General features: G+C 41.6%; 1 protein-coding gene across 3 annotated transcripts in view; it reads left to right on the forward strand.

The window, feature by feature from the left end:
• The window catches only part of CNKSR3 (CNKSR family member 3), a 106,135-nt gene that overhangs the window by 67,253 nt on the left and 12,665 nt on the right, over window positions 1–26,217 (forward strand). For all 3 annotated transcript variants that reach the window (XM_044924063.2, XM_006074362.4, XM_025294341.3), the window contains 7 exons: window positions 5,777–5,979; window positions 6,433–6,520; window positions 12,939–12,980; window positions 16,678–16,797; window positions 18,381–18,440; window positions 23,532–23,600; window positions 23,868–24,014. In XM_044924063.2, the coding sequence (XP_044779998.2) occupies window positions 5,777–5,979; window positions 6,433–6,520; window positions 12,939–12,980; window positions 16,678–16,797; window positions 18,381–18,440; window positions 23,532–23,600; window positions 23,868–24,014 (729 nt within the window). The remainder of the gene's footprint in view (window positions 1–5,776; window positions 5,980–6,432; window positions 6,521–12,938; window positions 12,981–16,677; window positions 16,798–18,380; window positions 18,441–23,531; window positions 23,601–23,867; window positions 24,015–26,217) is intronic.

The following is a 26,217-nucleotide window of genomic DNA, read 5'->3' on the forward strand; positions in this document are numbered from 1 at the left end:
TTTAATTCATTTACACCATATAGATCTTTGTATATTTAAACAAGAGTATATTTAATAAGTGTATATTTAAATAACTTCTTTGCCTTAAATAGTCCATCCCTGGGACAGTTAATATGTATTTGCTATTGTCCCTGGTATTATGAGAGACATTTCTATGTAAACAGTTTAGTGGATGTTGATTTTATGATGGACAGGAAATGAATAGAATTAGAAGCAAGAGAGGGAGGAAAAAACAAAAACACTGGAAAGTTTTGGAAAGAAAAGGGCAGATAGAATCTATTGAACCTAAAGTAAGGAACTGCTATTAAGATCCCGAAACCAGCGAACAGATGGCCGCTGGTTCTGGTTCTGGATACAGAACAAGGAGAACTCCCTTTTGTGAACACTGGCCTTGGCTGGCTAGAGTGGCTAAGGAGAGAGACTTGTTTTCTGAGGCAGAACCAAGACCACTTCTCAGGACTGAGTTCAGAATCCAGTTTTTCTCCCTCTTATCTGGGGCAGGGGGTGACTGGGACAGGCTGTAGAACTGCTTTTTTCCAGTAGCTGCTACATGTGACCATTTAAATGAAAATGAATTAAAACGAAAGAGTAAAATTCAGTTGCTCAGTTGCACAGCTACATTCCAAGTGCTCAGTAGGTACTTGTGGCCAGTGGCTACCATATTTGGACAGTGCAGCCGGAGAACATTTTCATCATTGCAGAAGGTTCTGTTGGACAGCATTCGTCTCTAGGGTGGGATGAAGAATAAAAAGGTACTAATATAACTGTAAAACCCATTTCCTTTCCAGATCAACCAGACCCTACTTTCCTGAAGACCAAGAGAGGGACAGATATATTTTTAAGGTTGGAGTAGGCTGAGGAAAGTGAACAGAGTTGGAATTCATACACATATCAAGTGATGCCATCTACATATGTGCTTAAAACGAAATACCTGTGATGTGTCTACCTGCCCAGGGGGCTTCTGTGCACTTGTGTAGCCCAGAGATGACCCATTATTCATCATTTACCATTCAGCAAAACAGTTTAAAACAATGTTTTAAAGCTTCAATATGTATTCATTTCTTTGGTGCGTGGGGTCTTAGTTGCGGCATGCAGGATTCTTGTGTCATGTGGGATCTTTCACTGGGGTGCGTGGACTCTAGTCGTGGCGAGTGGGCTTAATTAATTGCTCTGAGACGTGGGAGGCTAGTTCCCCAACCAGGGATTGAACCCACGTCCCCTGCATTTGCAAAGTGGATTCTTAACCACTGGACCACCAGAGAATTACCGCCCACCCTCCCACCAAATATTATCCTTTTTGTGGGAGAAATCACTCAAGAAGAGGAATCTTTGCTGGCTGTTTGTGTTTACCTTGGTCTTGCTTATGAATGGGAAAAGAAAGTAGCAGAGAAGATGTGCAAGATTTGTCCATAGCGAAAATGTGTGCAATTAATGACACCAGAAGAGCAGACTGCCTCTTTCCCCCTGTCTCATCTATTGTTTCTCTGGCCAGACCATGAAATGACCCCTGATGGCTAGCTTCTAATGAAGTGGGATCTTGGTGGAAAGTTTTTAGTACATGTCTAAATTTTTGGAGATTCATTTCATTTCTTAGTTTGTACCTTCTTGATACCTTATCTTCAATTAAGCAGTTTCTGAAGGAGACAGACGTTAAGGAAAAGGTTAGTGAAAATGATCAAATCTGGTCTGGGAAATTATTCATTTACTCTCATTGTGGGGCACTTAAGTCAATAATCCTTTCCTGATTATGTTTCTACAGTAGTTCTTTGGAACTAATATAATCAGTTTCTTGTTTTCTTATTGTGGAATAGGGTGGAAGGGGAAGGGATTTTCCTTTCTTCCTTTGTTCCTTCTTTACTGCTTCTTAAAATCATAACCTATGTAAAAAAAGCAGAACTAGAGTGACTGACAGGAAGAATATCAGAAGTTGCTGGGGACGAGGGGTTAGGGAAAGTGTTAAGTGGTGTGAAGGATGTTTGGGAGTGATGCAAGTGTTCTATAATTGTCATTGTGGTGGTGCTTATGTGACAACATACATTTGTTAAAAGTGACTGTTGTGCATTTAAGATTAGTAAATATTATGGATCATAAAGTATACCTTAATAAAGCCTATTAAAATATCTAAAGTACCTTAAACATAGAATTATAATCTGTCATACTACATCTGTTCATCCTTCTAGTCCCATGATTTGTGGGAAATGAAAAAAAATTTTCATCTCAGTGGAAATGAAAAGAACCAGTTAACAAGCTACATTCCTCCTTTAATATTAAAAGTGGTTGCTTAATAGAAGATTGAGGTTTAAAATTTTCTGTAACACTAAAATGCATTTAATCCTCTTTGAATTAAAGAAATAAATGCTGTACAGTAATAAATACTGTACAGTAATAAAGGTTCCAAGTAATTCATGGTGACACTAGCCATAGAAAGCCGAGCTTCCTGCTTAGTTCAGAACTCCTGCCATAAGTTGGCAGGCTGAGTAATTAACTGAATAAGGGGACAGTTCCTTTTAATCATAGTCACAAGTCCTTCAAACAGGCTGCGTCAGGTGGCTATTTATCCATTCAGTTGTGAGTCTTTGATTCTCTGAATTTCAAAAGCCATGGTGAAAAATCCATCTTTTTATTTCTGTCTTCTCTATTAAAGGACAATGCCATGTTTTGGTTTTCAGAAAATGACAGTGAAAAAAAGAATGGATGAATGTAAGGTTTAGATGGAACATTCCTGTTGATACAGAAGACTCATTTTTGTTATGAAATTTAGATTTTTGTAAAAACTTGCAAAGAGTTTTCAGTTAATGCAGCTGAAGAGTTTTTGTCTTTATATTTGTTCTTAATTTTTTTCTATCTAAATTCTTTTATTTTTTTTGGCTGTGCTGTGTGGCATGCAGAATCTTATCTTAGTTCTCTGACCAGAGATTGAGCCCATGCTCCCTATAGTGGGAGCATGGAGTTCTAATTACTGGACCACCAGGGAATTCCCTGTATCTAAATAAAAATTTTTTTAAAAATTTTACTAAGAGGTAAGATGCCACATAAATTTAAACTTCACATAAAATCTAATTAGAGTTAGAAATGTTTTCATTCAAGGTATTGTCTTTTGTTACTGTTACTATTTGCTATTGCTCATCTTGCCAAAAGAAAAAGTTCTCACAGACTCAAGATACTTTACGTATCTTGACTTGGGGCCATTGCTCACCCCTCCCGGAGACATTAGAAATAGGGGCTGTAAGAGAAAAAGACTGTATAATTTCAGTACCTTTAGACCATGAACTTTTTGTACCTTATTTAATGTCCCTGGATATGTTCCAGTGTCTGTCTCCTAGTTTATAGTCTATGGGAACTAGAATGGAATTTGTATCCTACTGTTGTGTGAAAATTGTATAAATCTTAATTATGTTGAATTGGTTCATAGTGTTTTTCAGGTCTACTATATCCTTCTGCTTTTCTGTATATTAATTATATTAATTTTTGAGAGTTTGAAATTGAAACTCTAAAAAAATCTTATTTTACTACTTAAAGTATAATCATAATATATAGAGGAACTATATGTAACTTTGTTCTGTGTTTTCCAAGTCTCCTGTAAATGTTTTCATAATTTAAAAAATAAAAAAGTGGAAAAAAAAGAAATGAAGGTGGTAACAGAGGAGGGGCAAAAAGACAGGCTAGATGCAGGGGGGACAAAAGCAGCAATTAGATCCTAAGGAAGTCTGCTGGCCTTCCAGAAGGGTGAGGTTCCGGATGGCTGAAGCCTGTCAAGGAAGCTTCTAACATATCACAGGGAATGGAGCGGGTCAGGATAGAACTCAGAGGAGCTAAGTTTGGGCTGGATCTGGGGTGACTGCCACTCTTCTTTTTCCTTGTCCCGTATCCATCCTGTTTTCTGTCTCATCACTTTGCCCTTTCTTGGACAGGGGGTATGGAAGGGGGGTTGTATGGCTTTGGGATCCAAAGCTTGTACCCTTGATGCAGATCGCCTTGGTTAGATCCCACCGCCTCCACGGATTAGCTGTGTAACTTGGGAGAATTTATGTAACGTCCCTGTGCCACAGTCTGCTTACCTGCAGAATATAGATAATACCACTTCCACCTTCATACGCTGTTTGCCTGTGATATTTGCCAAGCACTTAGCCCAGTTTCTGGCATAACATGTTCAACAGTGTTGGCCATATATTATGACCAAATTTTACATGGTACCACATTCTTGCTTTTGACATAGTTTAATATTCCCCAGAGATATTTATTTATTTATTTTTGTTAAAAAGTGATGAAACACCAATTTAGGATATGTACATGGAATACTGAAATTCATCCCTCCCCCCTAAGGTTGTCTCAAATTTCATGTTGTTTCTTGGGATTTGTTCTTTAGCTGGAAGGGAGTTGTTCAGTCACTCAGTCTTATCCAGCTCTTTGTGACTCAATGGACTACAGCATGCCAGGCTTTCCTGTCCATCACTGTCTCCAGGAGTTTGCTCAGATTCATGTCCATTGAGTCGGTGATGCCATCCAACCATCTCATCCTCTGCCGTGCCCTTCTCATTTTGCCTTCAATCTTTCCCAGCATTAGATTCCAGTGAGTTGGCTCTTTGCATCATGTGGCCAAAGTATTGGAGCTTCAGCTTCAGCGACAGTCCTTCCAATGAATAGTCAGGGTTGATTTCCTTGAGGGTGGACTGGTTTGATCTCCTTGCAGAGAAAGGAGTAGTCTAGGGCAATATTGTCATACGCAATGAATTTTTTAAAAGCACCCACGTAGGTTGAACGTTGTTCAGAGGGAACAGAGATTAGAAGCTCACGGGACAGAAATGACCTTTCAGGTGAACTGGTGTTTAGACAGTGCTGCTGTGTTTCTGCATGAGTTTCATTTGATGGAAATTTATCTACTCACTGACTGCTTTACATCTGCTGTCCTGGAAAAGCAGTTCTGAGGGATGTATGCAGAGCTGAGCTCCGGTGGACCATGCATCTGAGTGAGGAAGACAGTGAACAGGGTGGTCCAGAGATGACGGAGAGGTGATGGGCTAGAGAGAGACCTCAAGAGAAACTTGGCAATATCTGGAGACATTTTTGTTTGTCACAACTGGGGAAGGGATACTACCTATTTTAACAAGTGGAGGCCAGCTAAACATTCTACGGCTATAGGAATCCCACCTTACCATCCAAACAGAGAATTATTAGATTTTAAATGTCAGTAGGGTCCAGGTTGAGAACCTGCTCTAGGTGGTCCTGGAAGCTTTGAAGAGGTGGGCATATTTAAACTAATTAGGATGTCAATGGCCTTCCCTGGTGGCTTAGTGGTAAAGAATCCGCCTGCAGTGCAGGGGTTGCTTGGGAGATGTAGGTTTCATCCCTGGGTCTGGAGGATTCCCTGGAGAAGGAAATGACAATTCACTCCAGTATTCTTGCCTGGGAATCCCATGGATAGAGGAGCCTGGCAGGCTACAGTCCATGGGGTTATAAAGAGTCGGATATGACTAAGCAACTGAACACACAAGATGAAAGTGATAAGAAAGAGCCGTCTATGCCAAAATTTGTGGGAGAAGCATTTTAGGAAGAGAAACTATTGAGAATAAAGTTCCTGAGGCAAGAGTAGGCTATGGAAGGAACGGAGGGAAGGCTGGTGTGGCTCATGTGGGTGAGATCAATACTGTGGGTAAATCATGTAGGGTTTTGTGGCTGACATAGGAGTTGTTCAAGTGACTCAGTGGGTTTTGAGTTATTATGAGAGTTTGGACATTGTTGATTGTTTTGAATTTTTCCCTTTGATTTTGTTTTCCAGAACTATGGCCTTGAAACTGACAATATGAAGAACTTGGTTTTGAAACTGCGAGCGTCCTCCCACAATTTACAGAATTACATAAGCAGCAGGAGGAAAAGTCCAGCTTATGATGGGAACACCTCCCACAAGCCCCCCAATGAGTTCCTGACTTCTGTGGTGGAGCTCATAGGTGCTGCCAAGGCCTTGTTAGCTTGGCTAGACAGGTAAGTGACAGTGTGATTTACTGTCCTGTGAAAGGAGGTCAGAGACACGTAGAAGTCTGTCCTTTGCCTCAGGAGTTTGGGGTCAGTGGTCCATTTTAGGGTCCCTTTGGAAGTTCTGGAGAAGGTGAGTAGCAGGAACAGATTAACCTCAGCTTAGAGAAGACTTGAGCTTTACTGAGGTTAAACATTACTGATTATCTGGTTCCATGAAGGCTATTAGTTGACTTTTGAAGGGATGTTCATTCCCTTGGCTCATTTTTGGTTGGGTTTTAATCTAGAACTTCTCTGTCTCTTTGCTATTCAGATTCCTATATTGTGTGTTACTTAGAGGAAACTTACATAACAATTTAAACTGGCTTGTTGTATATTGTGCTTGTTAATACACGGTGTGGGATCCTGGTGGCTTCAGTGTCTTCACTTTTTTTTTTAAAGAGAATTTTTATTGCTTTCTAGGGCTCCATTTACAGGGATCACTGATTTCTCAGTGACGAAGAATAAAATTATCCAGCTTTGCTTGGACCTGACCACCACAGTCCAGAAGGTCAGTGCATCACTGTTCTTTTCTAAAAGCTTTTTCCTTTTCCCTTTTCTTCAAAGGATTTACATTCAGGTATGAAGTACCAATCTGTATTTCTCTCCTTCTTCCCCGCTATTCCCCATCAGAGCTAGGGAGAGATGAAAGGCTTTAAATTAGATGTGTTATACAGATAGTTTCTGTGAAGAATGACCAGTGGCCTTTACATCAAAGATTGCCTTCTTTTGTTTCAAAATAGTTGACCTAATAATCCTGTGCTTTCTCTAAAATGTTAGAACACTAAATTTTTAAAAAATAGAAATTCTGGAGTAACAACTTTTCACCCTAATCTTTGTTCTGCGTATGTTATTGTTCAGTTCAGTTCAGTTCAGTTGCTCAGTCGTGTCCGACTCTGAGACCCCATGAATCGCAGCATGCCAGGCCTCCCTGTCCATCACCAACTCCTGGAGTTTACTCAGATTCATGTCCATAGAGTCAGTGATACCATCCAGCAATCTCATTCTCTGTCATCCCCTTCTCCTCCTACCCCAAATCCCTCCCAGCATCAGAGTCTTTTCCAATGAGTCAACTCTTCGCATGAGGTGGCCAAAGTACTGGAGTTTCAGCTTTAGCATCATTCCTTCCAAAGAAATCCCAGGGCTGATCTCCTTCAGAATGGACTGGTTGGATCTCCTTGCAGTCCATGGGAATCTCAAGAGTCTTCTCCAACACCACAGTTCAAAAGCATAAATTCTTTGGTGCTCGGCCTTCTTCACAGTCCAACTCTCACATCCATACATGACCACAGGAAAAACCATAGCCTTGACTAGACGGACCTTTGTTGGCAAAGTAATGTCTCTGCTTTTGAATATGCTATCTAGGTTGGTCATAACTTTCCTTCCAAGGAGTAAGTGTCTTTTAATTTCATGGCTGCAGTCACCCTCTGCAGTGTTATTGTGTCTGCTTCTTAATTTTCTTTTTGGTTTGAGCTGTGGTAGTTGGATTTACCAGTCAGTGATGATGCAGTAACAAGCATCCCTCACACCTCAGCAACTTATTCCTGGATTATCTACGTGTATATGGGTCAGCTGGGAGATCTGCTTCAGCTTTCCTCACTTCAGGGTGTAGGCTGATGGAATCAAGGCAGAGGGACAGAGAACCTGGGTGATTTTCACACTGACAGATGTTCTGGTTTGGAAGTGACACGTTTCATGCACCACTCATTGGCCAGACTTTCAAACCTTAGTGAAGGCCAGGAAGATATTAACTGGCACGTAGCAGACTCTTATGAAATTATTCTTAAATTGAGTTGAAGCCATAAAAATGTAAGGAAGAGCTTGTTCTTTTTTCATGTCCCACTTGGTTCAAATATTCTGAGATTGCACGTTTGTTTCCACTGCTGATTTGGCAGAGTAAAGAACATCCTTTCCTCAGTTCTAACCATGCCATAAAATAGATGCAGTTTTGAAAAGCCATGTGCTTTCTGTCTGTTCCTGGAACATGAAGAGTGAAGTTTGGCTGTTGTTTCAGGTCCAGTCCTGAGCGGCCCTTGAACTTGAGGCATACGTGACTTCATCATATGCTTTTGAGGCCATGTTTTTAGAAAAGTGCCCAGAGCAATAGAGAAATGCTGAGTTTCAGCTCTTTCTTTATAGTGTATAAGAGTAATTTTGACAAAAAATCGGATACCAGTCATGCTGTATTCATTATGTAGCCATCATGTCCTGGCATTTCTGGTGGAGGGTGCCCAGGGGTACAGATCCTGTTCAGAAGGGTACCCACTCATTGCGTTTGGCCTTGTTTACTGGGGCCATGTGATGCCTGGTCCATGATTATTGGCGCTTTCTAAATGTGTGTTGAAATGAATGAGATAATGCTTTTGACAAATAAGCTGATGAGAATTTACTTCTTATCACGAAAAATTTAACCCAGACTTAAGGGACACAAGAGATATTGTTTTTGTGTTTATTTTGTTTTCCCATTGGTACTCATTGAGCATATGCTTCAGAGATATATAGCTGCGGGTTCAAATTCTTCCTCTACCATTAATTAGCCCTGGGACTTTGGACAATTCACTTAAAACTTATGAGCCTCAATTTTCCCATCTGTTAATTGGTAATACTAACAATTACCTTACCAGATGATTTGCTTCAATTCCTACAATTTATTGTGGAATAAGAACAAAGGAGGAAGAAAGTGTAATATGAAGACATATTTTAAAATATATGTGCATTTGTAATACACATATACATCCGAAAACCTATATACAAAGAAATATCTAAATACAGTGGGAAATTTGGAAGAAAAGTTGGGTTTACTTTGGCAGGGAGAAAAGTGGAGAGAGAATGTATGAGTCAAGCTAAAGACAAGAAAACATTTTGTCATTTACAAAAAAGCATGTTTGTGATCACTTTTATTTATTCATGTAAGAATGGATCTAGAAGAGAAATATAAAATATTTAAAACATAGTAAACCTACCTCAAAAAGATTATGAAGATTAAAGAAGATATATGAAAAGCACAATGCCTACTTAAGAAATAATAACCTATAGTAGGAAATATAAAAGTCTTTTCTGGTACCAGTTTTCTGGAACCAAACTTGTTGGCTTAAGAAGGAGACCAAGTTAGCACATATGTTAGTATTTCTGGTATTTTCTAGCTTATTGAAATTTGAACAATTGTTACAGATTAAGACTGGAAATGTATAAAATATATATGGGAATACCATTTTATGAACTTGGGTTGAAAAAACATGTTTAGCTCATGAGGAACATGTGTTTTCTGTAGAGATTAGAGCACAAAGGTGCTTTGGCAAGTGGTAAAATTTGCGTGCACAGTTGAAGGATGTGTGGACTGTCTTTTTCCACGGGAGGTGTCATGGCAGCTGCAAGGCTCACCTTGCCAGGGATTTCACACCCTCTCACAACTGGGGGACATGCAGTTTTTCTCAGAACTTCTTGGCAGAGAATCTTTTGACTCTTTAGGAAGAAGCCTGCCTTTTCCATTTATTGCTTTTTCTTCCTGGGGAATTGAAGGAGTAAAAGCTGGGTTGCTATTATTTCTAGTGACAAGGAACGTGTTCTCCTGGAGTCTTTATTTTGGTGTTCCTGTCTGTGAAGAGAGGCGTTTGTCCCTTTTCTTGTTCCTCTGTTCCACATGCTGCCCCTTTCCTGTCCTCTTGTAACTTTCTCTGCATCCTTCCCTCTGATGACAGTGGGTGTCGCTCCTGATTGGAAGGATAGAGAATTGTTGTTTTCCCCTGCAAGGAAATGGCACACTTCTTTTGTGTGTATGTATTCAGTAATTTTTTTCTTTTCTTTTTTTAATTGAAGGGCAGTTGATCTATCATGTCATGTTAGTTTCAGGTGTGTAGCAAAGTGATTCAGTTCTGTTGCACACTTCTTTTAAGCCTGCCTGGGCTGGAGTCCCCAGCCACCCCACCTGAGTCCACGGAGAGACCTTCCGTCCAGTTTTCAGGCTGTATTTCAGGGGAAGCCTCCTGTGGTGGGAAGGCCTTCTGACCTCTATCTTCAGATTCTCTCCTCTTTGCGAGGACATGAACACGTGTTGTGCTGGCGAGGGACAAAATGGCAGTGGCCGTCGCTGGGTCCCAGTGTAGAACGAAATGGGGGAATGAGCCCTAGAAAGTGAAGATGCTTATCGTGTCCAACTCTCTGTGACCCCATGGACTGTAGCCCACCAGGCTCCTCCATCCATGGGATTTTCCAGGCAAGAATACTGGAGTGGGTTGCCATTTCCTTCTCCAGGAGATCTTCCTGACCCAGGAATTGAATCTGGGTCTCCCGCATTGTAGGCAGACGCTTTACCATGTGAGCCACCAGGGAAGTCCTAGAGAGCCCAGGAAACAGAGAGGGAGAGAGGACCATCCCCAGAGAAGGGACAGCCAGGGGACCATTTATTGGGCCATTTATTGGTTGGGTCTCAGCTGTGGACTACCCCGCTTGACGTATCTTATCACATTTAATTCTCAACAATTCTCTGAGATAGCTGTTCTCCTCCTGGCTTTGCAGAGGAGGAGGCTCAGGTGTGGAGAGGTTAAACCCATCTTCCAAGGCTCCTCAGTCAGTAAGAAGGGAGAATAAGGAGGGAGGGGAGCGGATGCTATCCTTAACTGGGGCTCGGCTTATCCATGTGACCAAGGGATGTAACAGACCTCAGCCCTGCTGTCAGAGCCCTAAGGGCCTGACTTGGTTCCAGCACTTCTCTTTTCCATTCCGTTGCCTTCATGCCAAACAGCATGAAGTCAGGCCTGCAGCTGCTTCCTCCCGGTAGGAATGGGTGTGGGAACCCACGTCCACGAGGGTGGAAGGTACAAAGCACACCCTTTCACATGCTGCCTTGGATGGTTCAGGGAGGCAGGAGCACCCCTCACCCAACTTGGCTCCATCACCACAGGAGCCCGTTTTCTTTCTTGGTGGCTCCTTGGATCCGTCAAAGAATCAAATGTGAGGAACCACGAGGTCACACATGCACCTTGATGTCTGGGCCCCGGTGTATGGAGAGGAGCTCTCTGCCTCACCAGGATGACAGTCCTCCTGTTATTTGGGGATTTGTAATGCTGGGCTACCCAGGTGGTGCTAGTGGTAAAGAGCCCGCCTGCCAACGCAGGAGATGTAAGACTTACGGGTTTGATCCCTGGGTCGGGAAGATCCCCTCAAGGAGGGCATGGCTACCCACTCCAGTGTTCTTGCCTGGAGAATCCCAGGGACAGAGGAGCCTGGTGGGCTACAGTCAACAGAGGTGCAAAGAGTCAGACACGACCGTGCACACACATATACAAAATGAAAAATCATAGACACGAACCATTAGTTTTATTTCCAGAACAGGACCTTATAAATATTCTGTTTTGCTCAAGTTGACATTTACTTAATATTTCTGTCCTTCAGCTGGTTTGAATTAGGGGAGGGGTCGTCATGGTATTTGATGGTTTGGTTTCGTGCACAAGATGGAGGATGAAAAGCACATTTTTGGGCTGTCATCACTCACATTTTACAGAAGTTGCTCCTGGAGTTTGAATTTACATCAGACTCACATGTGCAAAAACGTACTCCTAAATTTCTTTTTTTAAGTATTTTCTCACCAGGCTGCTCTCTGCCTGAGAGTCAGTGTAAATTTTGGGAGCAGTAGAGTGACTATGATTTCCCACATTTTTATCTAGTAGAGAAAATTAAACAAAATTTTCAGAAGCACTAAAATCTGATTATAAAATCATAGGGTAGAATGCCGTACATTTTAACCCCTATTCCCAGTGGCAGAAAAAAATGACCTAAAAGGACATTTTGACTGAAGCAGAAATCTTTGATCATTCCAACAGAGTTGATGAGTGTCCTTCCTGTACATGAAATACTTTGAATTTTCCTTAGGGTACCGCAGTTTGGGATTATACTTAGTGCATGCTGGATGCTGAACTGCTTCAGTCATGTCTGACTCTTTGCAACTCCATGGACTGTAACCTGCCAGGCTCCTCTGTCCATGGGGCAAGAATACTGGAGTGGGTTCCCATTTCCTTCTCCAGGGGATCATCCAGACCTGGGGAGTGAACCACCATCTCTCATCACTGGCGGGCAGTGGTGCCAGATAAACTCTCAGGAACCTCACTGGTCTCCCTCTTGTTCGGCATGCACAGTGCTGTGTAGCTTGAACTCTTCTGCTTTGGATCCTGTTCTAGAAGGTTAACGGAGAGTTTCACATTGTCAGTTTCACTTTGGCTGCTTTCAGTCAGGACAATGGTGATTCCTATAATCAGCTAACTGGGTTCATAGGGTTCTGAGTCTTTTGTTCTTAAGCTGAGTAAACAATGCTTTGCATTCCGGCCCATTATTTAATGTCATCAATAGCATACTTCAAGACCACTTTTTTGGCAGTGTGTTAATGAACGTTTTGTTGAGCCCCTTTCATCCGTTAAGGACTGAAATATCTGATTTAATCTCAGTGGTGCTTAAAATAAACTTTGTGGCTAAGTTTACTCAAACCCTTATTTGAAAGCTATTCTTATGGGCAGGCCCAGAACTAAAGACTCCCGGCTTGTTGGCTCAGTGCTAACTCAGCCTGGGGTCAGGTTTGAGAACCATTATCAACTTTCTTGGACTCTGACTTCTGGCTTCCTACTCTCTGTACAGTCTGGACAGTGGGTAGAGTTTAGTTCAGGTGATTTCTATAGGATTTCTGATTAAATAATTGGTCAGATGGGTTCCTTGGATGATTAGCATCCTGGATCTGGAGACAGTAGAGTCTTAGGAGGAATCTAATGTCTGCCCTCTTTTCGAAGTCTTCTGTTCCCTGAAGCTCAGGACTACAGGCTGCAGGGTCGGGGGTGTGTGTGTCAGGGACCTCCTTGGGTCCCAGGAAATAGCTAGCAAGCTAAGCCAATTGTATCTGAAAGTTTTTATCTCTTATAGCTTAATTTTCTTCTTTCTTCCTTTAGGATTGCCTTGTAGCAGAAATGGAGGATAAAGTTTTGGCTGTAGTAAGTATACCTTCTAAAAGTTACTGTAAAATTCCTTTTCCCAAAACAGTGGGAATCACATTAATTAAAGTAAATGTATTGTGGTTAGGTATTTCGGGATATGCTTTGAAATACTGACTTTTGGGATATGAATCTCTTAATTTAGGTAGAAAGGCAAGAATACAAGTTATTTAACAACAAGACCAACTAAATTGGGTATATTAGGGTCTCTGCTTTGCTCCCTCCAACACTTCTTCAAGGTATAATTATATTTAGATAGCTAACTCTCAGCTCTCAGGGTTAAACTGATGTGCAAATTTCACTTTTTTTTTTTAATTAAAAAAAATCTTGGCAAAAATCTTATGATGGAAGGGGGATGTACTTTGACTGTTTAAAGAGCATTTTGTAACTATTCATCATCACTTCCTCCTTTTGACATAAGCCAGCCTGTGCTCTTTTGATAAGGCCTTCTTCCTACTGATGTTGAGGAATTTAGCAATGAAACCGCTATAAATATATTTTCCATAAATAGGGAGGTTAAACACATTGGAGGCATGCAAAAAGTGTCACTTCTTGGATTCTTCCCCCTTAGAAGAAAAAAAATCACTCTTTATAAAATCCTGATTTCTTTGGTTGTTTAATTTTGAAAGGTTAGATGAATCTGGGATTGGGAGAAATAACCACACGTAGCCACTATGATTTCTACACGGAGACCACTTAATAGGGATCCTCATGTCTCTACAGTAATTTTATCTGGTCAGTGTTTGGTGTTCAGAGAATGTGAGTGGTCACTGTAAAGCTCACAGACCTAAATATAAAATGCGAAACTATAAAATGCCTAGAAATAACAGGAGAAAGGAGAAGGCAATGGCACCCCACTCCAGTACTCTTGCCTGGAAAATCCCATGGACGGAGGAGCCCGGTAGGCTGCAGTCCATGGGGTCGCTAAGAGTCGGACATGACTGAGCGACTTCACTTTCACTTTTCACTTTCATGCATTGGAAAAGGAAATGGCAACCCACTCCAGTGTTCTTGCCTGGAGAATCCCAGGGACAGGGGAGCCTGGTGGGCTGCTGTCTCTGGGGTCGCACAGAGTTGGACCCGACTGAAGCGACTTAGCAGCAACAGGAGAAAATCTTGCTGACCTTGGGTTTGATGATGAGTTTTTAGATATGATGTGAAAAGTGTGATCCATGGGCTTCCCTGGTGGTGCAGTGGATAAGAATCCGCTTGCCAACACAGGGGACTTGGGATCTATCACTTATCCGAGAAGATCCCACATGCCACGGAGCAAGTAAGCCCACACCCCACACTACTGAGCCTGTGCTCTAGAGTCCAGACACTGAAACTACTGAGCCCATGCATTGCAAGTGCTGAAGCCTGCATACCCCAGAGCCCATGCTCTGCAACAAGGGAAATCACTGCAGTTAGAAGCTTTCGCAGTGCAACTGGAGAGCACCCTCCTCTCACTGCAACTAGAGAAAGGTCCAGCTCATGCAGCAACAAAGACCCAGCACAACCAAAATATAAATAAATAAAAACAAATAAGAAGATTAGAATAGTCTGCTTGAAAAAAAAAAGAATGCCTTGGATTATGGATAGATCAACTTGTTGACTCTTTTTACTAATGAAGGATGGAGCCAATCCCAGCTAGAGAGCACATCTGGATGTTTGAGTCCACTGGGAAACTCAGGAGTGAAAAAATAAAAAAGTGTGATCCATGAGAGAAAAATGGGTAAGGTAGACTGCATTAAAATTAATATCTCTGCTCCATCAATGCAATGTTAAGAGAACAAAAAGACAAGGCACAGACTGGGAGAAGTTGTTCTCAGAACACACATCAGATAAAGATTATGTTCAAAATGCACAAAGAACTCTTCAAAACTCAATAATAAGAAAGCAAACAACCTAATTAAAAAGCAGGTGAAAGATCCGAACAAACACCTCATGATAAAAGATATACCGGTTGGCAGGTAAGTATATTAAAAGATATTCAGCATCACATTTCATTAAGGAATTTCAAATTAAAATAACAGTGAGGTACCACTACACACTTAATAGGGTAACTAAACTCTACCTCATGATGACACCAATGTAGAGCAAGAGGAACTCTCGTTCATTGCTGGTGGGAATGCAAAATGGTGCAGCCGCGCTGGAAGACGTTGTGGCAGTTTTTTTCCTTACAAAGCTAAGCATACTGTTACCCCACAAAACAGCAGTTATCCACCTAGGTGTTTACCCAAATGAAAGAAACTAATATTCACCAAAAGCTGCATGGAATATTCTAGCCACTTTAATCATAGCTGTCCAAACTAGGAAGTAGCCAAGGTGTCCTTCAGTATGTGACTGGATAAACAACCTGGAACATCCAGACAATGGAATATTATTCAGCAATAAAAAGAAACGAGCTATTGAGCCATGAAAAGATATGGAGGGCCCTGAAATGCGTATGACCAAGTGAAAGAAGCCCATCTGAAAATCCAAAATCTATATGCTGTATGATTCTAACCATATGAGATTTTAGAAAAAGAAAAACTATGGAGAAAATAAAATGATCAGTAATTGCTAGGGGTTTATCGTGGGGGAGGAGGGACAGACAGGTGGGTGGAACTGAGGGAATTTTTAGGGTAGTGGAGCTGTTCTCTATGACACTGTGATGGTGAATATATGACATTGTGCATCTGTCAAAACCTGTAGAACTATACACCCTAAAGAGTGAATTCTAATGTAAACTATGGAACTTAGTTAACAATAATGTGTCACTATTGGTTGATCAGTTGTAACAAATGTACCATACTAGTGCAAGATGTTAATGAAAGTGAAAGTGAAGTCGCTCAGTCGTGTCTGATTCTTTGCGACCCCGGGGACTGTAGCCTACCAGGCTCCTCTGTCCATGGGATTTTCCAGGCAAGAGTACTGGAGTGGGGTGCCATGGCCTTCTCCAGAGGATCTCCCCAACCCAGGGATCGAACCCAGGTCTCCTGCATTGTAAGCAAGACGCTTTACCGTCTGAGCCACCAGGGAAGTCCTGATGTTAATAGTATCTTATTATTAACCATTATAATAATATAGCTGTGTTAGAAACTGTTGAGATGGAAAAGAAAATAGATGGAACTCTGTAATTTCTGCTTATTTTTTCTCTAAAATGAAAACAGCTCTAATTTTATTTACTTACTTAATATTTTGGCTGTACCACTCCAGTGACATGTGGGATCTTAGTTCCTGACCAGGGATCGAACCCACACCCCCCACATTGGAAGCACAGAGTCTTAACCAGTGGACCATCAGGGAGGTCCCTAAAACTATTTTAAAATATGAAATGCATTTTTCAAAAAAGGTGCAGGACAAAATGATCATTTTTTTACATTGTCAGTATTTGGTATGCAGAGAATGTGAGCCATTCTTAAAAAACCGCAGAGATGGCTGGGAATACGTGGTTCTCTTTAGCTGCTGAAAGGGGGTTTCCGCCCAGCCTGTGCACTTCAGTGGCTGTAAATAAGTTAATCTAAAAGCTGCACTTTTAAAGCAAAGCTGGAATAATGGCACTATTCTACACGTTGCAAATATGGAAGCCACGTGCCACGTGGACTGGGTGGTTTTATCACAGTGTTATGGCCAGAGCTAAGGATGATCAGTGAAGTGCATTTTTAAAAGAGAATTCAGCCAGAGATAAACTTGGTTAATGATTGACCTTCTCTATTTGCCTCTCCAACTCTAGGTCAAGGTTTTAAATGGCATCTGTGACAAGACCATCCGATCTACCACGGATCCTGTAATGAGCCAGTGTGCGTGTCTGGAAGAAGTTCACCTACCAAACATTAAACCTGGGGAAGGTTTGGTAAGTCTTCTAACAGCATTTGTTTATTTTTGGATAACATCATTGTTTTATTAAAGTTGCTGTGTTTTTTTAAAAACAATAATTCCATATTGCTTTCACTAGAATTCTGAATAGTAGAATTAGACTGATTTCCATTATGCAGTTAAGAATTTGCCGTCTTGAACTGTTGATACGTTTTATATCAAAGCGTCTTCAAAGTATAAAAATAAATACAGTTTTAAAACTGTAAACTCGTATCTTGAGGAATTGTCTTAACAGTTTTATTTTTAGGTCTTAGCAATACAAGGAGATAAAGCACATTTCCACAAAGGAAAGATGGTCTCTGGGTAGGATACAACGTCTGCCATGAAGTCTCTATTAGCACTTAGGCTTTATGTGAGAAGAGACAGGTTGAAAGAAATGATGGTTTTAAAAAAGTTCGGAAATGTTTTAGACATAATGTATGAGCTCTGTAATAACAGGCCCTGAGAGTACCTACAGGTGGATACCTAGATCAGCACCTAGGTCCACATTCTTGGTAAGGAGAAATGTACATACCGAGACTGCTCCAATTCAAAGTAAATGATGGCTTATACTGACGTAAACATGGAAGGCTTCCTGGAGGTGGGCTTATCCGCATATTGAAGTGGAGAAGTGCCCGAGTGGGCAGAAGTGGAGTTGCCGTTCCAAATGGTGAAGTTACCCAAGCAAAGCTCTGTGAAGAGGAACACCATGCAGAGGGAGAGGCTGATTACTCGGATAGTGAATAGCAGGAACAGAGAGGCTGGGCAGAAACGTGAAGGCGTTAGTGTTGGGTGAGATACTCATCCCCAGACGCTTGTAGATTGCTGAGCAGGGCAAGTTCACGGTCAAAATGACTCCTGAGGAGGTTCTGTGTTATTACAGCATTGGTACCGGGGTGAGCAACTACTCTTTGCTCTCTCTACCTTTTGCTCTTTCCCCGTCTTATAAAAGTTTAATAAACATTTTTTAAAAATAATACATAGTGCCTCAAACTGCAGAGATATTTCTTCCAGGCTCTGCATTCACCTCTGAGTTTGCCCATTGGGCATTTGAGGGTGGAGTGTATTAATATTTATGCCTCCCTTAAAATGCAGGAATGCCTGTTTCTAATTTATTTCTTATATTGTGTTCCTGAGCAGTCTCTGCTCTTACATCCTGGTTTGGTTGTTCGTGGCTTGAATAAGTCACCGTGCAGTGACTGCTGAGACCAAATTAAGTGAATATATTGTGTCACTACACAGAGAGATGGTCGGGAGAGGACCGGCCTTGTTTGAACTGCCGCATTCATTCAGCAGATCTGAGAACATTCCTTCTGAGTCCTCAGACATAGAGCAAAAGTCTGTGTGCCTGGTACACAAATTATAATATCAAAGAGATCTCGTTTCTGATTTCTTTCACTAGTATTTGGTTAGTTCCCCTTCACTGCTCTTTGGATCTCGTTTTACAGTGTTTCAGGAGGCTGAAGAATGAGGGGTGTTCAGAAATGACTGCCTTTAATGTTGTGTTAAGTCTAAGTCTCACTTGTGGCTCTGTTTCTAAACGTTGGAGTAATGAGTTAATATGTTTGTGACTCACTCTAGGGTATGTACATCAAATCGACCTATGATGGATTGCACGTGATTACTGGAACCACAGAAAATGTAAGTGCATATCCATTTAATGTAAAAGCTATTGTACCTTCAAGCAGATTTGCCAGCGTCCCTATTCCTTTCATTTAAATATGTGTATGTTGTTCTGTTATCTGTAAGGGAGTGTGGGCGCCTGTTTTGTTTATTTCTGTTGCTAGTGTGCTGCTCATCACCAGCTGTCATCAATGTATTATTTAAATTGTCCTTTATTGCTCTCGTTCACACACTTTGCCCAGCTTTTGCCATCCTGTGTTATTTTTTTTTGTGCTCTTGGAAGTGTTAACCCATAAATACAAAAGCAGTGATCTCTTTGTTGTTGAGAATCACTTGAGCTGGAATTGGTGACCATATGTGTTAAATACAGTGGTTTTTTTTAAAGTGGAATTTATATGTGTCACCAAAGCAACTATTTTCGGGTTTTTGCATGACAAAGTTTCTTTTTATAGAGCTGTATTTCATAATACTTGCATGATACTGAAATTTAGTTTTTTTCCCCCTTAATCATTTGAATAGAAAAAGCAGGGCCATTTCTGTTGTGAGGAACTTGTACTCTGTTATCATCCTTTAGAAAATTCTGCTACGTAAAAGGTTTTCCCTTAGTTCCTCAAACATTTTAAATTTGTGAAAAGTAGAGCTAATTGAATGCTTTCTTTATGCCACCTACAATACAGCTAGCTTTTGAATGACATTGATACAGAGCTTGAAATGTCAGAAAAACTTCTCTGCATCTTGTAAAAATAGCATGTGTCTATGGAATTAATTGCTATTTAATCAAATAAGACAAGAAGATGTAATTCAAGACACAAGAAACTTGGTGACTACTTTTGTTCATCGTTGTTGTTTTAGTCGCTGAGTCATGTCGGACTCTTGTCGACCCCATGGACTATAGCCCTCTAGGCTCCTCTGTCCATGGAATTCTCCAGGCAAGACTGTTGGAGTGGGTTGCCGAGTCCTTCTCCAGGGGATCTTCCTGACCTAGGGATCGAACCTGGGTCTCTTGCACTGGTGGGCAGATTCTTTACCACTGAGCCACCTGGGAAATACTTTTCTGATCTGGTGGAAATATGTGTCGAAGTTTGAGCTTCAGCTGCTAGGTCTGTTGATAAAATAAAATGGCATGATCTTTGATGAGAGTTTGTGACACATTTGATTTTTATAATAAGAAAGAAAGTGACACTGTAAGGCATTCAATGAATTACAAATAAGTTGTGTGGTTCTGGCAGACAAGTGAGTGGAAGCTGGTAGTGTCTTTCAGCATTGTTTGTTGAGTTACAGTGAGACCACTCAGACCACTGGGAATTTTTATACCATGGCACCTGAGAGGCAAAAATGGCACAGGATCCTCTCCTTTTAGGCTGGGGGCGGTGCAGGGGAAAAAAAAACACACACACACACAACAAATGTTCCTCCCTTATCCTTGTCAGAGACTTTGTGTATCAGCCGCACCATGACACGAATATACTCATGTACCACTCAGTACATTGTTCTGAAGCTGGATAGATTCAGAGGGATGGTGAATGTCATTTCAGTTTTTACATTTTATTTATTTTGTTTTTGGCTGCACTGGGTCTTTGTTGCTTTGCATGGACTTTCTCTAGCTGTGATGAGCGGGGCTACTCTTCGCTGGCTGCTCCAGCTTCTCATTTCGGTGGCTTCCCTTGTTGCAGAGCGGGGCTCTAGGCATGCCGGCTTCGGTAGTTGCAGCACGGGCTTAGTTGTGGAATCCTCCTGGACCAGGAATTGAACCCATGTCCCTTGTATTGGCAGGCAGATTTTTATTCACTGTGCCACCAGGAAAGTCCTATTTTAGCTTTTAAACAGTTGAAGTTTTGCATCTAGTAATTTGGTGATTGCATTAAAAACCCAGACCTGTGCAGTTCCAGACTCAATCAGGTCTTTGAACCAATTTCAATATTGGATAAAGATAGAAAAGATAAATATAGAACACTATAATGTTACTTCCTTTCACTGTCTACCTCATCCCTGGCCTGCTCTCCCCCCACACACTGTAAGCTAAAGAAAACCAGCTTTGAATCAAATCAAATGTCTACTGATACATTCCGTAGAATTCCTACCAGACTCTTAGGACTGGGTGAGAGATTCAGGATTTACGTGGATGTGGCTGCTCCTAGTGCCTCTACGTAGGATGGTACCTAAGTCATCCTAGAGAGAAATGGTTTCCTTCTTGTTCAAGATCAAAGAAGGGGAAACTGGTCTTATTCCATCTGGTAATCTGCTGGAAAATGTCCCTCATTCTTGCAGTCACCTTATGTTCATTGTCTGGAATATGCTACATACTCTGTAATTCTTGTCGATGACAGTGGGGAGTTAGGTAAGAGCCCACTTCTCAAGGACTTGATCTGAATATTTTATACTTAGTGCTGGATATTTTACACTTAAATGTTAAATGCCAGTAGAAAATGCCAGCTCCAGGATGGCTTTCTGTCTATCACTGAAGGTTGCTATGATTTTAGAATCAGAATGTTTTTATAAAAGCCTAGTGTTGGAGGGTTAGAGTGGACAGAATTCACCAACCTCTTTCTCATGTGAATTGTCTTCACACTCCTCTATCTTGGACTCCAGTTGACGCAATGCCAGCAGGTCATCTCAGGCCTTTAGTCCTTTTTTTCTTTTTGAGGTTACCTGAGAAGTCAGGATCATTCCAAGATCAGACAAACAGGATCTGGTGATTGTCTATCTTCTTTTTTTGATGTTGCTCAAGACCTTGACAGAAGTCTTGATGGGATCTTAGCCCTACTCCTCTTCCCCACCCCTGACATGAGTTGGGAAATAGATGAGCCTCTGAAGAATGGATGCATTCTTCTCCAGGGCATCACTCTTCTGCAGTAGGCCAGATCAAGCATCATTTTTCAGTAGTCCAGCACACCGTGAAGATCATCAAGAGCGACTGCCCTAGGAAGAATTTTGGTATCAGGCTCTCTCTTTACCAGTGTTCTGCCAAGCACAATGCTTAATCACTTGGTAGGACATTGGAGAAATGAATATGTGAAGATCCTTAGGAATGGAAGTCAGTTCAGGACACTGGGACTTGTTTTTTTTTTTTTTAAGATTGCTTATCTGTTAACAGGGACTTTCTGGCTTCAAGGCTATCTTTTAGAAAGTGACGCTTACCTTAGATGAATCCGCAGCCCAGGAAGATTAACTGGGACTGGACTGATTATGATCAGACTTGCTAAAGTTGACCTGTAACCATGGGTTCGGCATCTGACACCAGGGGCAAGAAAGGAGCATTGACACATTTGTTTGTTTAAGAAGTGCCTCAGGAGTAGAGGATTGGAGACAGACCATCTCCCTGTGGTACCCACGATGCTGGTCTCACAGGTGAGGCACAGCTGGTAGTCACGGTGGCAAGTTAAATGTTTTCAAAAGTAGCTGGCATAGTTAGCTGTGCCGTGTGTTGGCCCAGGTGAATCCAAGAGACTGTTTCTACGGTTTAATGCTGGTGCTGCTGCTGCTGCTAAGTCACTTCAGTCGTGTCCGACTCTGTGAGACCCCATGGACTGCAGCCCACCAGGCTCTTCCGTCCGTGGGATTTTCCCAGCAAGAGTCCTGGAGTGGGGTGCTATTGCCTTCTCCGACAGTTTAATGCTACTCGCCCCCCCCCTTTTTTTTCCCCTGCTCATTTCTTGTTGAGCCTATCACAACAGCTGAGTGAGAAAGTTCAGCAAGCGTGTCTTGAGTTTAGTTGCTCCCCCCATCGCTGTGTTCAAAGGTGCTATTTATAAGGGATGGTTGTAAATTGCTTGAAGATTCAGTTATATAGTCACGAAATAAAACATTCTGGCTTCGATAACAGTTGATTAGAATTTGAAATCAAAGTTTCATCCTTTCCTTCTCTTTTGATCATATGAAGTATCTTTTTTTTGCATAATTCTGTTTTATTCCATGAATTTATTGTTTTTGCAATTAAATAATGATAATAAATCTATATTTCTAGGTAGGATTAGACATTACACTTATCCTAAAATACTTTTCAAATTCTTTGTCAAAATGTTTAGTCTGTAAAATGTATTAATGAGAGAAAAAAAGTTGAGAAGAAATTATGGCACAGGTTCCCTTTAAGATGAAATAATACTTCGACATATAGTTACAATTTATCAGGGGAAAATTTTTAAGATATTACTTTCATGTTAAAAACCACCTAATAAGCATAAAGTTATATTCTGCATCTTTCACTTACTGTGTATCCATAACTGAGTTATTTACCACTGAATGTCAATTTCCTCAAAACTCCATAAAATAAGCCTAATGATATCTGTAAAGTTTGTTGGCAGACTTTTTTAAACATATTTTAAAATCGTATGAAATATCTTACACATTGAGTTACAATTTGATTAAATGAACAAGAAACCATGAGAAAATATTTGACAAATAGGTTACATATATTTATCTGCCTATACACACATATGTGGAGATATATATATATACACACACAGATATTTGCAAACTTGTAGCAAATTATTATTTGAAGCACGCGAAGTCTGGACTTTGTTTTGATACTGTGAAAATGCATCCATTTAGAATTCAACCTGAAGACAAAAAAAATTTAAATTTTTTCTAAATATCTTCTGTTTTCACTATCTTTCTATTTTAGCAATGTGATGATAACATGTAAAACAAGTTTGAGTAAAATAAAAAGTTAGTTTTAATAATCACATAAAAAGCAATTATATGACAGAGTTACAGTACCATCTTTACATGTTAAGCAGTTGGTCAGCCTTTACAAGATTAATTTTGACAGGAATATAGGGAAGGTACTTTTTAGATGAACCAGTGGCTTTGATCAGCCTGTTAGGTGGACAGTGCGTCCCACTCTTCATAGTAGGTTAGATGAACCTTGGCTGTTCCTACTGACAGATTATCTGTTGTAACAAACCACTGGAGATAACACGCGTATTCACATGCCAAGTTCTACAGGCTGTGTAGTTTTAGGAATCTCCAGCACACTGTGTAACCGTTCTTGAGAAAATTGTATTCCCATTGCTTGTTTTGTGTAGAAGAGAGAAGGGAGACGAAATAGAAGCAGAAAGAAAAAGGAGGCTTAAAAAATAAGACAGGTCTCTCTCTGTTTGTCTCTAACAGTCTCCTGCAGACAGATCTCAGAAGATTCATGCTGGTGATGAAGTCATTCAGGTTAATCAGCAAACTGTGGTGAGTTTGTTCGTTGAAGCTTCAGACTTCATCTTCCCCTTCTAGAACTTCTAAACCATTTTGCTTGCATTTAAAAAATTTGCAGTTTATATCCAGCTTTCCATAATTTTAAGCAGTGCTAGAATGAACAGATTTGTATCTGCCTATTTGCTCATGGCTGATTTCCTTGAGATGAATTCAAGGAAATTTGAATTCCTTGAACTCAAATAGGCTTAAGTTTTCGTTATTCATGAGTAAGTCCCCTCTCCTCATTGTCTTTCTTTGAAGGTGGGATGGCAGCTAAAAAATCTGGTGAGAAAGTTGAGAGAGAATCCTACTGGAGTTGTGTTACTGCTTAAGAAGCGCCCCACGAGTTCCTTCAACTTCACTCCTGCCCCCCTGAAAAACCTACGGTGGAAGCCGCCTCTGGTGCAGGTACTGTTATTGGTTGAAAGCCTTTCTTTGACATTGGTGCAGGAACAATGTATAATACCTGAGTTGTCTAAAAAAAAAAAAAAAAAGGTTACAGTTTGATTGGTTTCGGGAGTGTATGGATTATCTGTATACAGATAATTATTCTATAATCCCATATGTACAGGTGCTCAGTTGCTCAGTTGTGTCCGACTCTGCAACTCCATAGACTGTAACCTGCCAGTCTTCTCTGTCAATTGGATTTCCCAGGCAGGAATACTGGAGCAGGTTGCCATTTTCTCCTCCAGGGGATCTTCCCGACTGAGGGACCGAACCCCCATCTCCTGCGTTGGCAGGTAGATTCTTTACCACTGTGCCACCTGGGAGGCCCGTCCAATAATCCTGCGTACATTAGAACAGACTTGCTGTATTTGCGCTAATATGGCAGCCACTAGCCACCTGTGACTGTTTCAATAATTAAAAGGAAAGCTTCAGTTCCTCTGTCTCATGGGCCACATTTCAGGTGCTGGGTAGCCACTTGCGGCGAGTATCTGTCATCGAAGCAGACGGTTCCTTCTGGCCCTTCTCCTCTCTTGTTTCAAACACACACTCCCATAAAGGAATCCAGTTTGAACACTGATCTGAGACCGCCTCGGGTAGAGTCCTCAACAGCGGTTTATCCAGGCAGGGGTAGGGACTGTGAGACCCACCCACCAGGCAGGGAGCTCCGTCACTCCTTTGTTAGATTTAGTAGTCTTGGATGAGAATAAAAAGCTGACTGGCTTTTAGTTTTATTATTTGAATTCTCTACAGACAATGCACTCCTTACTGCTTACACTTGGGTGGACATGCACCCCACCTACCCTCTCCTTATATCATCGGTTCTTTGTGTTTAATTTCTAAACCATGAAAGAAAAGCAGCACACTTTAAAACTCTTTTATAAGGTTGAGCTTGCCACTTATGTGTAACTCCCTGTGATTTTACCGTCCATCTTCAAATGGAAGGAACGGCAGTACCTCACGCTGTCAATGGCTGTTTTGTGATGCACAGAGCGCTGGAAATCTGTCTGCATGTGTACCTTAGCGGGGCAGGGGACCCATAAAAATAAAGAACAGGATATGGACAGTGGAGCCAGGAGGGGCACAGAATTAAAGGCACTTCTTAAATAAAAAGGGAACGTATCAATCACTCTCCAGCAGCTTCTGTTTGCTTTGATTCAGTTCAGTTGCTCAGTCGTGTCCGACTCTTTGCGACCTCATGGACTGCAGCACGCCAGCCTTCCCTGTTGTTCTGTTTGCATCACTCAGCACACAGGGCACCGTCTTTCAATACTTCTGGATTTCTCAGAATGTGTTACTTAACACAGAAGAGGTCTTACTTTACCATTGGTAGTTGATGGAGGGCTTCCCGCCATCCAGCTCTGCCAGCTCCTTGGTGCAGGGGGGTGAATGTTGGGTTCTGAGGAAGGGGCGGTGGGCATGGACAGGTAAGCAAAAGCGCCTCTTCCTGAGGAGGTGGGAGCCTGGAAAACTCAGTGGGATTTTGTAGGCAGATGGGAGGCTCTTGGTGGAGTAGATGAACGCTGTTCACACAGCCACCAAGGGAGGATACACTGCCATCAGGGCAGGTGGTGCCCAGATAGGATTTCCTGGAGGCAGAGAGTGTGGCAGACATTCTTCTGAAATGATTTAGGGCATGTACTTCCCGTAAAACTTGGCAGGGAGGGAGGGAGGCAGACAAAGGAGGGGAAGCCTGCAAGGTGCTGTCTCAGGTAGAGTCTAGTCTTGGGTTGTTACCCAGGTGTAACCACGCAACACAGGCTCTGGCAACTGTACTCAGGGGTGTCTGCTGTCGGCTGAGGGCAATTCTATGGAGCAGGGGGTGACCATGAGCTTTTAGCAATAGATACTTGCAGCAGCTGGGTTCACTGGATAACCAGAGGGGCTCTGGGTGAACATCACAGCTCTCCGGCACGAATAAGTAGACCAGACTCTCACAGAGGGTGGGAGAGTGGACCAGTGGCCTGGGCTGGACAGGTGGGTATAGAGTTCTAGGCTAAGGAGCACGGACCTCATCCCGCAGGTAATGTCAACAGGTTGACAGTTGGTTTTTACACTAATGTCTGGGTTGGTTTGCTAGGGCCGCCATAACCAAGTACCAGCGACCGGGTCACTGAAATGAAAGTGTATTCCTTCAGAAGTCTGGGGGCTGGCGATCTGAGAGCAA

This window comes from Bubalus bubalis, chromosome 10 (assembly GCF_019923935.1).
Source record: "Bubalus bubalis isolate 160015118507 breed Murrah chromosome 10, NDDB_SH_1, whole genome shotgun sequence".
NCBI lineage: Eukaryota > Metazoa > Chordata > Mammalia > Artiodactyla > Bovidae > Bubalus > Bubalus bubalis.